This window comes from Paralichthys olivaceus, chromosome 14 (genome assembly GCF_024713975.1).
Source record: "Paralichthys olivaceus isolate ysfri-2021 chromosome 14, ASM2471397v2, whole genome shotgun sequence".
NCBI lineage: Eukaryota > Metazoa > Chordata > Actinopteri > Pleuronectiformes > Paralichthyidae > Paralichthys > Paralichthys olivaceus.
The window spans coordinates 16,324,147-16,335,964 of NC_091106.1; the positions used below are offsets into that span (position 1 = coordinate 16,324,147).

The following is an 11,818-nucleotide window of genomic DNA, read 5'->3' on the forward strand; positions in this document are numbered from 1 at the left end:
GCGCCCTCATTACCCCACTCATGTTTTCCTTTCATTTTCTGCAGCTCGATTTGGTTTAATCTTTTGTTTACAGAACCCTGTGCCGTAAACCCCCTAGTCTTACTGCAGCTAATAGACAAAGACTGCATGTTATTATGCTTTGGCTTTCTTATTGTTTTCTTTTGAACCTGGGTGAAGGAGTTGAAAGCCTCATCAGTTTGAGACACACTGGTGTGGCACACAAATAGGCTGCCATATTGAAAGACTGGAGCATGAAAATAAGGTGCACAGGTTTTTTTTTTCCCCTTTTCCATTATTATTATTTCCTTCCACTGCAGAAACTCTTTGATTCTTTGATTCTTTTCATCATTCCCTTTGATTCTCTCGCTCTTTTCATTTCCTATTGATAAAATCTATCTGTGTGTTTTCACTAATTGCCACCCTGCCAGTAACCATTTTGGTGACTGACATTCCAGATGTGTGAGGTGTAATAATATGACTGATTAGTACGTTCGGAACCCCTCGGCATGTAGTAAAGTGGCGGCCACCTCTGAGTTTTAATAATATTGTAAAACCTTTAAAGACCTTATCTATTAAATCCCAGCATGCAACACAGCAATATCATTAAGGTCCAATGGACAATTTAATAAAGAACAGACTGTGTGGTGGCTATAGATGTTTGACCAAGGCAACTTGGAGAAATGGAACATCACAGCTAGTCCCTGGTTCAGTATATGAAGTGTTTCAATTAGACTCAATCCCTGTGGAGACAGGAAACAACACCCAGACATGAAATGTTACTCTAATTTCAACTGAGTACACTTACCTTTAATATCCACACGACTCCCTCTATCTCCGCGGGCATCACTGGTCAATCTAGGCGCACTATTTCTACGTTATAAAGTCACAGCGTCTTTGCGAAAATCCACATCTGTGAAACAAAGAGAACAACAATGTTAAACACAGCTCTATTGCAGAGTAAGCCTGACTTCTTTCCTTGGATACGCAGCGGTGCTGGCTGCGAGACAGATTTTGACACCGAACCCAAGATTAGTTTCCTGGGTGTGCGTATACTTAATATAGCACGGTCTCCCAGCCTTTGCATGAAACAATCACAGAGTGAGATGAAACCCTGCACTTCCAATAAACAACATAAATATTTGATTTGCTCTCTAATGGACCCAAATATGGGGTTCAGGGGGCATGTAAATGATCCCACCAAGTGATTCGTCATTGTTAAGCTTGCCATCTGAGGGTCAGCTCTTGGGGTCAAAAGCACATTCCCAATAAAACAGCCCGCGGCGTGCAGCGGCTGGCATGTACATTTGGAATGAGAGCAGAAAACAGCATATAGAGAACAGCCATTACAGGGTGCAGGTGAGGTAGGGAGACTCTATAAAAAGAAGATAAAGCTGGAGGACGCGCGGTGTGCATTAGCGGAAAGGCAAATCGACACCAGGCCCACTCACCGCCTCTACCCCCCCTCCCATGACTTCACCCTTCAGTTGATAATATTACTGCGCTATTGATTTCCACCAGCCTTCTCCCTGGGACCAGTAAGACACGTGGTAATTGTGAGGAGACAGAAAGCCAATATGGGAGTGCTCATGGATAGCAAGGGATGCACGCTAATATTGTTGCTACACAGAGAAAAAAAGGGGGGAAGCTGCCTCTGATTGAAGTTTACCTCGTAATTCTAAGACAACATCGCAGATGACAGTCTGACCCTGTGGGAGGAGTGGAGATATAAAAATTCAATGCAAAGTCCAGGGTGAATATGAAAGTAATAAGTGTGAGCAGTCAAGTGATGAGAAGGGAGATTGGTTTGCGGGCATCGCGTTAAGTGAAGAGAGACTTTGGAATTCACCCTCCTTTTTAAGATCTTGTTATAAAACAATTTTCTATTCATAATATAAAAAAGACAATTTATAATACCATTTTGTGCCCTCTGGCAGTAATGGACAAATAGACTGGATATCACATTATATCACACTCAATTTCTCTCTTCTGTAACAAATTAGATTCATTATGAAATTAAAAGTGGAAACTCAATATTGTTTTATTATTAAGCTGATTGCTTTGGATTCTTTTCTTGCCCCCCAAAATGAGCATAAGCCCATTCTTTTCCAATTCTTTGTGTAATCCACAAGGAGAAAATATTACAAATGTGTTCATGTCAAGCAATTACCCATGTATTTAAATGAATCTCTCTTCCTGTGCTCTTTGAAGTACCTTCATCTAATGGCCCTATGCTTCTAAATGCATTCATTACCTCGGGCTAGAGCTAACAGAGTAATTGCCTTACAGTTTTAAAATGGCATTAGCACTCCAAGCTACATAACCTAGGCCCTCTTTTATTAACTGTGATAATATAAATACAACATCCATGTTAATCTAGTGCTTGAAGAATCACAGTCAGGCCACGTCGTTATTATTGTTAGATATTTTTTCATAACACGTCATTTGTTACGGTTTTTCCTTCTCTTCCTCCCCCCCTCCCCATTTGCAATAACGTAACACGGCGTCTAAATCTGAGGTGATCTGTCATCTGAGCGGCGCCGTTTAAACAGTTGTTGAACACGGGACCTTTATGCAAAGCGAGGCAAACAATAGCAGAAAATCTGTCACGCATTTGTCACAGAACAACAGAAATCATTTGAGGCCTTTAATTGTTTCAATTTAACATGGTGCGTTCTGATATGTCTCCATGACAAGAAAGCCAATTACACTTATGCTGGAGTAGTATTGAGATTTACATGGAAATGCCCTCAGAACACTATTCCGTGTTAATCGTATTCACAGCATGAGCTGATACGCATGAAAGCATTTCGTCAGAAGAAAACAAACTTCTTCCTTGATTGGGTGCAGCACTTCTCATCATCCTCGGATATGACTAGGTTGCCACTTAAGCATAGCCCTGCGAGTCAGCTTGGTTAGTTAAGACACCACGCGGTAAACGACAGATTAAGGATGAGAGGCAATATCGTTTTCTCTCCTCCTTTTTCCAAGCTGTCCTTATGTCACTGCTGCAAAGTACCATATGGACAAGGAGGGAGAGGACGTTTTAAAGAGAATGAAACATGGCTTGCGAATGCGACAGTCTTAATTGCTTTAATTGTTGTTTAAAATTGAGAGCCATGTAGGAGATCTTGAAATATGATAGAATAGATTATTGGTAATTATTAACTGCAGACAAAAAGAAAGAAAACCACTTTATCTCACTCAGCAAGAGAGAGAGAAATCTGTTCTGCCTGATGAGAACACATCAAGACAGCTGGTCCTCTCATTTAGTCTACCTGCCTCACGACAACCATAATTCTTTATTTGTATGCAAACTAGATGCATGCAACGTTGAGCATACACACCAATTTCAGAGGTAAATGCCCATTCTAAGAGCCACCCATCCGGTAACGTGGGGTGGATTAAGCGATATGTTTCTATAAGAGAGCATGGCATACGCTGGAAGTGGCTTCTACAGTGATTCATCTTGATAAATCAAGGGCTGTGGTAGATATGCTCCTCAGGATGAAAGGGCCCATACACACGCTCCGTACACACTACATACGCCGTGCCTTGGAAATGCAGGCCAAGTCTTGGAGGCCGCTGTTTGAAGGCGCGAAGGCTGTGTTTACATTCATTTACGGCAGCTGCCGTCTTAATCCCACACTGCTATTGCCAAGTGATGGAACACTTCAGACAAATTACCGAGGCCCGCAAAAGAAAACATAGCGAATGTGGGAAGAAAACAAGCGCCATCTGAGATGTTTCTGGTGACAGATTTGCATTGCTTTTAACCAGGGTTCTAACAGCACAGTCGACAAATCTCTGCTCTACAGCAGGTGACAACAAGCAAGCATTTTAAAAAACACACGCAAAAGCCATGTCTGCAACTTGCCTTTGTCAGATTAAATGCACTCTAAAAGGACGAGAGGGTTTTCATAGAGCATATTGCCTTCTGTATTATAGAAAACAAAGAGAGCAGCCTGCTTGCTTGAGAGGGATTTAATTGTAAGTGCTGAATTCAAAGAGCAGATAAAGACACACAAACGGGCCAAACCCCACCTAGCTGAGAGCCTGAAACAGAGTGGGGGGAACAGGATCTGGGGCCAACTCATTTTCAGTGTTAAGAGCCAAAGCAACACAGCTAATCCGCATTGTCAAGCGGGGGCAAGCATGCAGACATGGATAAGACCACATCCTGAGCATCCGTGTCCCCAAGGCACAAGCACCCAGCTCTTGCTGGATGGGAAGTCATTTGTGAAGTCCTTTGCAACATCCAGTCAAAGAGGTTAATTGAAAAATTCCTTAATGTCATTACAACAGAACTAGATTAACCCAGAGCTAATTCACTTTATTGTTCTGAAGAGAGTCGGCGCTGAACTCCAGAGCAAACGTGAAGCCTAGAATCAGGGGTGAGGTGTTGTTTTTAAAGGACTATGCCAGTTTAATTAAGATAGGGAACATTATTCACTGCTCTGCATGGTTGGAAGCAGCAAAGTGGTGCCGCTGTAAAAATGCAGCCTCTAAAATCAGGGTGGCTTTTTATTGAGGTGGTTGAACATGTAAACATTTGGAAATATCTCCGCGGCCCTGCTGTGTAATGTTGTTTTGATATTGTTTGTTACTGTAACAACAACTGGGGTCACAAACGTAATGTGGTCAGGTCTTAACATTTACTCTCCCTGTTTTGCTCATCAGGAGGTGTTACTGAAGAGGGCGGCCGATCTCGTTGAAGCCCTGTATGGAATGCCCCACAACAATCAGGTCTGTATCCACACAGCTGCTGCTCTGTGCGCTTACACCTCTGCTAAACAAGAAACCATTGAAAATTCACTGATAGCATCACCAAAGGGTATTTTCACCACTATATCTGGAACAATGTAGGCTACGTGCGCTGTGAGTTAACCATATAGCCATGAACCATGCATCAAAGCAAAAGCTATAAAAAAAACAACATAAATAACAAAACCTCTGCTTTCTCTTTGCTCCTCAGGAGATCATTCTGAAGAGGGCAGCTGACATCGCCGAGGCCCTGTACAGCGTTCCCCGCAACCACAACCAGATCCCCTCGCTCGCTAACACAGCCTCCCACGGCATGATGGGAGTCAACTCCTTCAGCAGCCAGCTAGCAGTCAATGTGTCTGAGTCACAAGGGAATGACCAAGGTATGTGATTTAGGGTATATGGCTCCATAACTCTGTGGTTCTCAAAAGTGGGGTCCAGGGACCTTCAGGGCTTCCTTCAGGGGATTCCAGGGGGGTTTGCAGCAAAATGAGAAATAGTTAAATTTCACTTATTTTTCACTCATTAAAATGGTAAAATAAAAGAGAAAAAGATAGAATATAGGCAATATAGGGAGTTAAAGGGTCCAATTAGGTGCCAAACTCTTTTATTATTAAACTAGTATCATCCGATTGCAGCAGTAAAATGTCCATGATCGTTTACTGTATCCAGAGAATATTTCCCTGGTAAACACTGTGCAGAGTGAAAGGTATGAATGAGTTTCTCTCTCCATCTTTCCGCGTTATTCAGTGGGCTACAGCCGGAACACCAGCAGCGTGTCCCCCCGGGGCTACATCTCCAGCAGCACCCCGCAGCAGTCGAGCTACAACACCGTCAGCAACAGCATGAATGGCTATGGCAATGCCGGTATGAACCTGGGAGTGCCAAGCTCCCCTGGGTTCCTCAACGGATCCTCTGCCAACTCCCCATATGGAAGTGAGTAGCTTGCCACTATCACACGCTGTAGTAGCACTAAGCTGCAGCTGATTTAATTCCAGCTCCACACATTCGTTTTCACTTCTATGAATCACTTGTGACAGAGTTATAACGTTATTAATGGAGATAATATATTACTATTCATTCGACGGGGCTTGTTGGGTTTTTAGTACTTCGGAGGACACACATGTATCCTGGGATAGAAGTTATATTCATTTTTATGTGTATTTCAACATATGCCACCTGTATTTGTTCAACCGGACAAGATGTTAACGGTAGGGGCCTGTGAGTACTGATTGTGTACCCCCCCACCCTAACCCCCTTACAGAAATGCTATCCCAGCCTTACCTTAACTGCCCTCTCCCTCCCGAGCACCATACTCACAGCACGTTCTCACTCTCGCCCTCCCTCCTTCTCTCTTCCCTCCCCTGTCGTCTCCGCAGTTAAACAAAAGAGCGCCTTCGCCCCTGTGGTCCGACCCCAGGCCTCCCCACCCCCCTCCTGCACCAGCGCCAACGGCAACGGACTGCAAGGTGAGCCCCCCTCACCCCCTCATCCCTTCCCCACGGACTACTGGTCAGATACCGCTGCTCAGGCCTCTGTCCGGTTTGGTGAGGGATTAATCATTACAAATATATGCATTTTGACAGGCCAATTTACACCTTTCACTTCACACTCACACTCACACACACACACACACACACACACACACACACTGCACCACATACTGAGCATGTCTTCACAAACAAACACAAATACACCATTGCAAGCATCGTCTCACATCTGTGCAAACACACATGCATCCTTGTTGCCCTTTCGTACAAATGATCTCTGATGTCGCAGGAAAAGACCTTCCCAGAATTGTTTTAGTAATTATGTTTATTAGGTTTTGTGCATGTGTCATGACCAACATGATTGCTTTGAAAACAAGCTTAGCCGTAGTGTGTGCCCCAAGATTAATAACATTGGGCTTAATGAAGTGGGAAATTAAAGTTCATCTTGCTACACGTTCATACTTATTAATACATGTTGTGCAGAAATTAATGAGCAATGCCTTGCCATCATCTGCGCTGGCAAACTTAAAAGCATTTCAACCATGACTCTACAAATATACTCAGAGCAATATAATAATATATCATCCCAGCACTTCACTAGTCGCCTAATTGTTAAAACGTGTGAAAATACTGAATATATAAACTCTCAGGGTGAGGTACAGTTGCTAATGATATCCTAAGCAGATGGTCCTGCTAAAATAACGGAAGCTACCTTTTGATCTCGCCTAATCTCTCTCGGATAATGACACGGAGGAACGTCTTAGGGAATGTGAAAGTGTGGGACTAATGCGCTGTAGAGCGGAGGATGAAGAGACGAGGGGAGGAACAGGCAGCGAGAGGAGGAATCTGAGGAGCGTCTAGTGCTGTAGCGTTGTGGCATTGTGGGAAGTGACCGTGTTGTTGCTCTGCCGTCACCACGGCCGCATCTCCAGGGAGTCTGGGCCACTGTTTGCCATTACCCCAACGCCAGGAGAAATATCACACATGGCAAGAGTGGCGTGCTGGGGGCTGAAATGTCAGAGCAGGAGGGAGGTTTTCAAACTCTGCCTGTTAGGGAGGATGTGCAGCAGCAGGCTGGTGGACACGGCAAACACTCACAGGCACATACGCAAACAGGCACATTAAGGCATGCATTCACGCACTTGTGCACTGTCAGATGGCTGCACTTGCACACACACATAGCAACACATACACATGCACACAAACACACACACACACACACATGCACCAGCACATTCATGCATGCAATAATTTTTCTAATTTATATCCAATTCTTTCTTTTAGCCCAATAAGTTAACGTCCCTTCTCTTTCTCTCTTTCTCCGCAGCCATGTCCGGCCTGGTTGTCCCTCCAATGTAAATGCACTTTCATCATCTCAAGCACCAGTCTACCACTTCAGAGGAACCCCCCCCCCCCCCCTCCCCTGAACACACCACAAAAACGCTGGTGTAATGTATAGTCAACCGCTCGTTTTGGTTTTTTTTAAAGATGAAGAACAAAAAAAAAAGAGAAGATTTTTTTTTTCCTTTAAATGACTTTCACCCACCTACAGAACAAAAGGATTTCACAAGGAACAATATTTTTTCTGTGGGACTTTTTTTTTTTTTGTCGTCTGTATTTTTTTCCCTCAATTTTATCACCCTTGAAGAGGACGCGGGATGAAGAAGGGTTTATTTTGTATACCTGCCGGGTTGCGCCTCGGCCTCGGATCTGTCCAATCATCCAACACATTCAATACTGGAAGGGACTCTGTGGACTCACCATCTGGTTGTAAAGTAAAAACACTGATGTACAGTACATTTGCCAATGAACTTGTTTGCCTCAGAAATTGTTTTTGTTTCCTTTTTCTGTTTCAACTCTCTTTTAATAGATTCACAACAGTTGTGTGTCTTTATAATGTGACTTTTTTGTATTTTTATGTGTGAGGAAAAATACACAGGGGCCAAGACAGTTTGAATTTCAACTGGAAAAATATATGAGATATATAATGTAGAAAAATTGATCATAAAAGTACAACAAATACGAGTTAAAAAAAAACAACGGGGTGGGCCTGGGCGGGTAAGGATGTATCATGTTTCATTCCTGCATTTTAACTTAAATTTTGTAATTTATTGTAGCTAGAAATCATCTTCAAAAGTAAAAAAAAATCCACTTTGATTCAACAAGCACACTGACGTGTACAAAACACTGCTCTGTTGATGAATATGATGTACTTCCATGTCTAGAGCTTCCTTTTAAGCAAGTGTGTTTTGCCATGTTTTTCAACTTTTTTGCTAGCACTGTATATTAATGCATTCCTAGGCTACTGTGAAGTCTGTTTCTTGTTGATGAGGAGCAGTCTCCCCCTTCTAGCTCCAACTCCCTTATGTGTTTTATATGTGGTTAAAAATTGTAGACTATTGTGATATTGCCAAACTTGTGCTAAATATTTATACATCTGTCTTTTTCATGTTCTTTTAGATCGACAAAAAAACATTTAAAAAACAAAAATTAAAATCCATCGAGAATGTAGGAGTATAGTAATTCATTGTCATATTTCTGTTCAAACACACACTTGCGCTCACTGAGGGAAATTTTGTAACATATCAACTATAAATAATGTATTTATCTCTGAAATTTTGTATATTGCTTTTCATTATGTATGTATTAATCGTCATGCCCTTAATATAGTGATGCAGCACAGATAATTCAGCCAAGAACTGTTGCCTTCATTTGTTTTCTTTTTGTATTTGATGAAATGCAATGTGCATATATTTCATGTGTATCCTCAAAAAATTTGTGTTACTCCGTCAAGACTCTCTGTCCATTTTTTTAAAGGGGAAGTCAAACTTCATTGTTTATTTTTATATTGATTTTAAATTATCTATACAGACCATTTTGGAGAAAACTTTGTTGGTTGTATTGTCAAATAAATTGTTTGTGACCCATATGATAGTTGTTAAGATCCAATAGAGACTAATGTGCATGAGGGACAACCTTGGAGATAAAAAAAACACTCCATTTGTGGTTGTACTTTTTTTCTGTTTTGTAGAATGTATAGAAGTCATTTTTACTCACCACTTATGACTCTGCCACATAGCTTACATGTGTTTACAGGGAAGAAAATTTAAAAATGTCAACATTTGGAATGGAAACAGAAATGAATAAGTGATGTTTTATTAAAATTTTCAGTAAAAACACAATAGCTCATCAACTGTGGACTTCTTCAGTTTCCAGTGCAGTTTGGCCGGCAGACAAACTGACGATCAGGACAGAGACAGTAGAAACTTGGGGAGGACAAACCTGTGATTCGTCTGTAAGTTGTCGTGTTTGCCATGACTTTGCCATAGAGATAATTGTTTGATAACCTGTGGAAACGTGTAACATCCATAAAAGATGAAAACTGCTCTTCACTCACATTATTTCAACAAAGCACTCTGACACTGTTGCATATTCCTACTGGTCTCTGTATCAGCATATCTGTGGTGCTTCAAAGCGTCATTGCAGTCATTCATAAACATCGCCAGCTTTTTATTCAAAGCACCCCAAATGGGGCTCATTCAAATCCCTCATTTTATTGCATTTAGCCACCTAGTTAATAAAGAATCAATACATTGAAAGAGCAAGGTTATCCTTTGTCTATAAGGGCTGGTATCGTTTTGAACCTCTTATAGTTTGAGCGCTGAAAGGGGGGCCAGTGAAATCTATACTCATCAAGTGGGTCAAACAGAAGGATAGAAGTGTTTGAGGGAAGAATAGTGGTTCCCCTTAAAAACAACTGAGCATCTTATCTGGCATCCTGAGCAGGTCACAAAATGTCAATTTCTCATCAAGGCAACATTGTCCGAGGCCACCTCTGCCTTTAATGCACAATTAAACGACAGCCGCCCGAGTGGCAATCAACATATCACAGCTTATTATGTCAGCCGGCATGCACAGATCTCGCGGCGCGGGAGATAGTCGGCGAGTCGCTGATAGCGCAAAGGACAGATACACTCAAAAGAGCGATTTAATTTTCAGCTGCGATCGCCTCGTGCTTGAAATCATTCCCTCGATAATCCAATGTGTCTGATAACAATAGCCACACATCTGCTTCCTGACATTGTATTATCTGTTCAGATGCACATACACAGGTTCGGCTCTGTCGCCTTGCTTACTGCTCCTTCTCCGTATTATTCAATGACAAACAGCAGTTTATTTTAGTCTTAAGTGTGAAGCAACTGAAACCGAGGAAACTGTCTCATCGCAGAAACAACAACAACACTGAGAGACACTGACAGAGAGAGAGAAAAAAAAAGACGATATAATATTCTGAGGGTAAAAGTATAATAAAAAAATGACAAGTTTGCTCAGTTGTTGCCAGGTTTAAGAGCTCTGAAGCCTGGCAGGCAGGCTGGAGGTACAGTTTATCGTCTCAGCAAGTTTCACTGTACCCGACGAGCAGCCCCGAGCTCTGCCACACCACTCAATCATCGTGAGAGCCTCTTTATTGGAGAACTCTAATGGCCACCCTCCACCATGATCTTAATGTGTGCATTAAATATTTATAAATCCTGGGTCAATAATGCCCCATAACCAGAGCCTGACAGACCCCCACCGTACCATGTGGCTGCCTCCCTCTCCAACACAGGCAAAGGTCAGGGGGTCACGCAATCAAAAGAGAGCGAGGCTTGCCACATCCATATGTTGCCACTCTTATCAAGACTTTCCTCAGTACTGGTTATCTGTCAAAGGAAAGAAATATTGAAAGCAATATCGATCTTAACTAGCCTTGTGTAGCCGAGGGCCACGCTTCAAACATCTGCTCGTGCATTGTTATATTTCAAAAAAACCTCCTCTCAAAAATATAAGCCCGAGCGCTAATATTGAACATCTCGGCGGCTGCCAGAGCATGACTAATATCCCCCTTATTGAGAAGCATCAACAAAGATTTTTTTTAAAAAGTTGATATATATATTTATGCAATAAAAACATTAGTGGCGTGTTAATTGCGTGACCTGGCATCTGTGGGGGCGAATCAGCTTTTACGTGACCATGTCCAGGTCTGCGCTCCTGTGCTGTTCAGGTGAAAGATTGTGCTCCGGTGATAGTGCGCACAAAAGAGCAGCCGGACAATGAGCCAGTCAATGGAGAGCTCCAGTTGAAAGAGCCACAATGGCCGTGCATGCTGGGAATTGGGCTGGATGATATAAAGGAATGAAACCTTCATTGAGGCCATGGAGGACAAGCATTCAGAAAAGAGGTTTTGTTTGCTCTTTATCAATCTGCCGTTTCCCATGAGGAAAAACAATTCAAACTGACCTTAAAAAGAGAATATTACCTTACGCATCCACTCCCTATGTAACTCTCATCGAGGGGGGACTTATACATTCACCTTTAATTGATGCTTGTGCGATAATATGTTCGTGCCAGCGCGCGTACAGTGTTAAGACGGGCCGTAAAAACTAAAAGGTGGATCGTCGTTTATCTTCTGTGCTCGATGGGCAGTGCTGAGAAGTACTTTTTAAGGATTTGCTCTCGGACAGACAGGATTTGTGTAACCGCTGAGTGATGTGTTTTGTGCAGGAGGAAAAAAAAAAAAAAAAAGG

At 42.4% G+C, this 11,818-nt stretch overlaps 1 protein-coding gene across 6 annotated transcripts in view; it reads left to right on the forward strand.

The window, feature by feature from the left end:
- Positions 1–9,636, forward strand: part of LOC109629176 (EBF transcription factor 3) — a 68,717-nt gene extending 59,081 nt beyond the window's left edge. For 3 of the 6 annotated variants that reach the window (XM_069538455.1, XM_020086706.2, XM_020086716.2), the window contains exons 12-16: positions 4,678–4,743; positions 4,973–5,144; positions 5,512–5,697; positions 6,141–6,308; positions 7,579–9,636. In XM_069538455.1, coding sequence (XP_069394556.1) covers positions 4,678–4,743; positions 4,973–5,144; positions 5,512–5,697; positions 6,141–6,308; positions 7,579–7,610 — 624 coding nt within the window. In that variant the 3' untranslated portion in view covers positions 7,611–9,636. The remainder of the gene's footprint in view (positions 1–4,677; positions 4,744–4,972; positions 5,145–5,511; positions 5,698–6,140; positions 6,309–7,578) is intronic. The other 3 variants (XM_069538456.1, XM_020086743.2, XM_020086733.2) reach the window with 1 other exon arrangement.
- Positions 9,637–11,818: the final 2,182 nt, after the last annotated feature.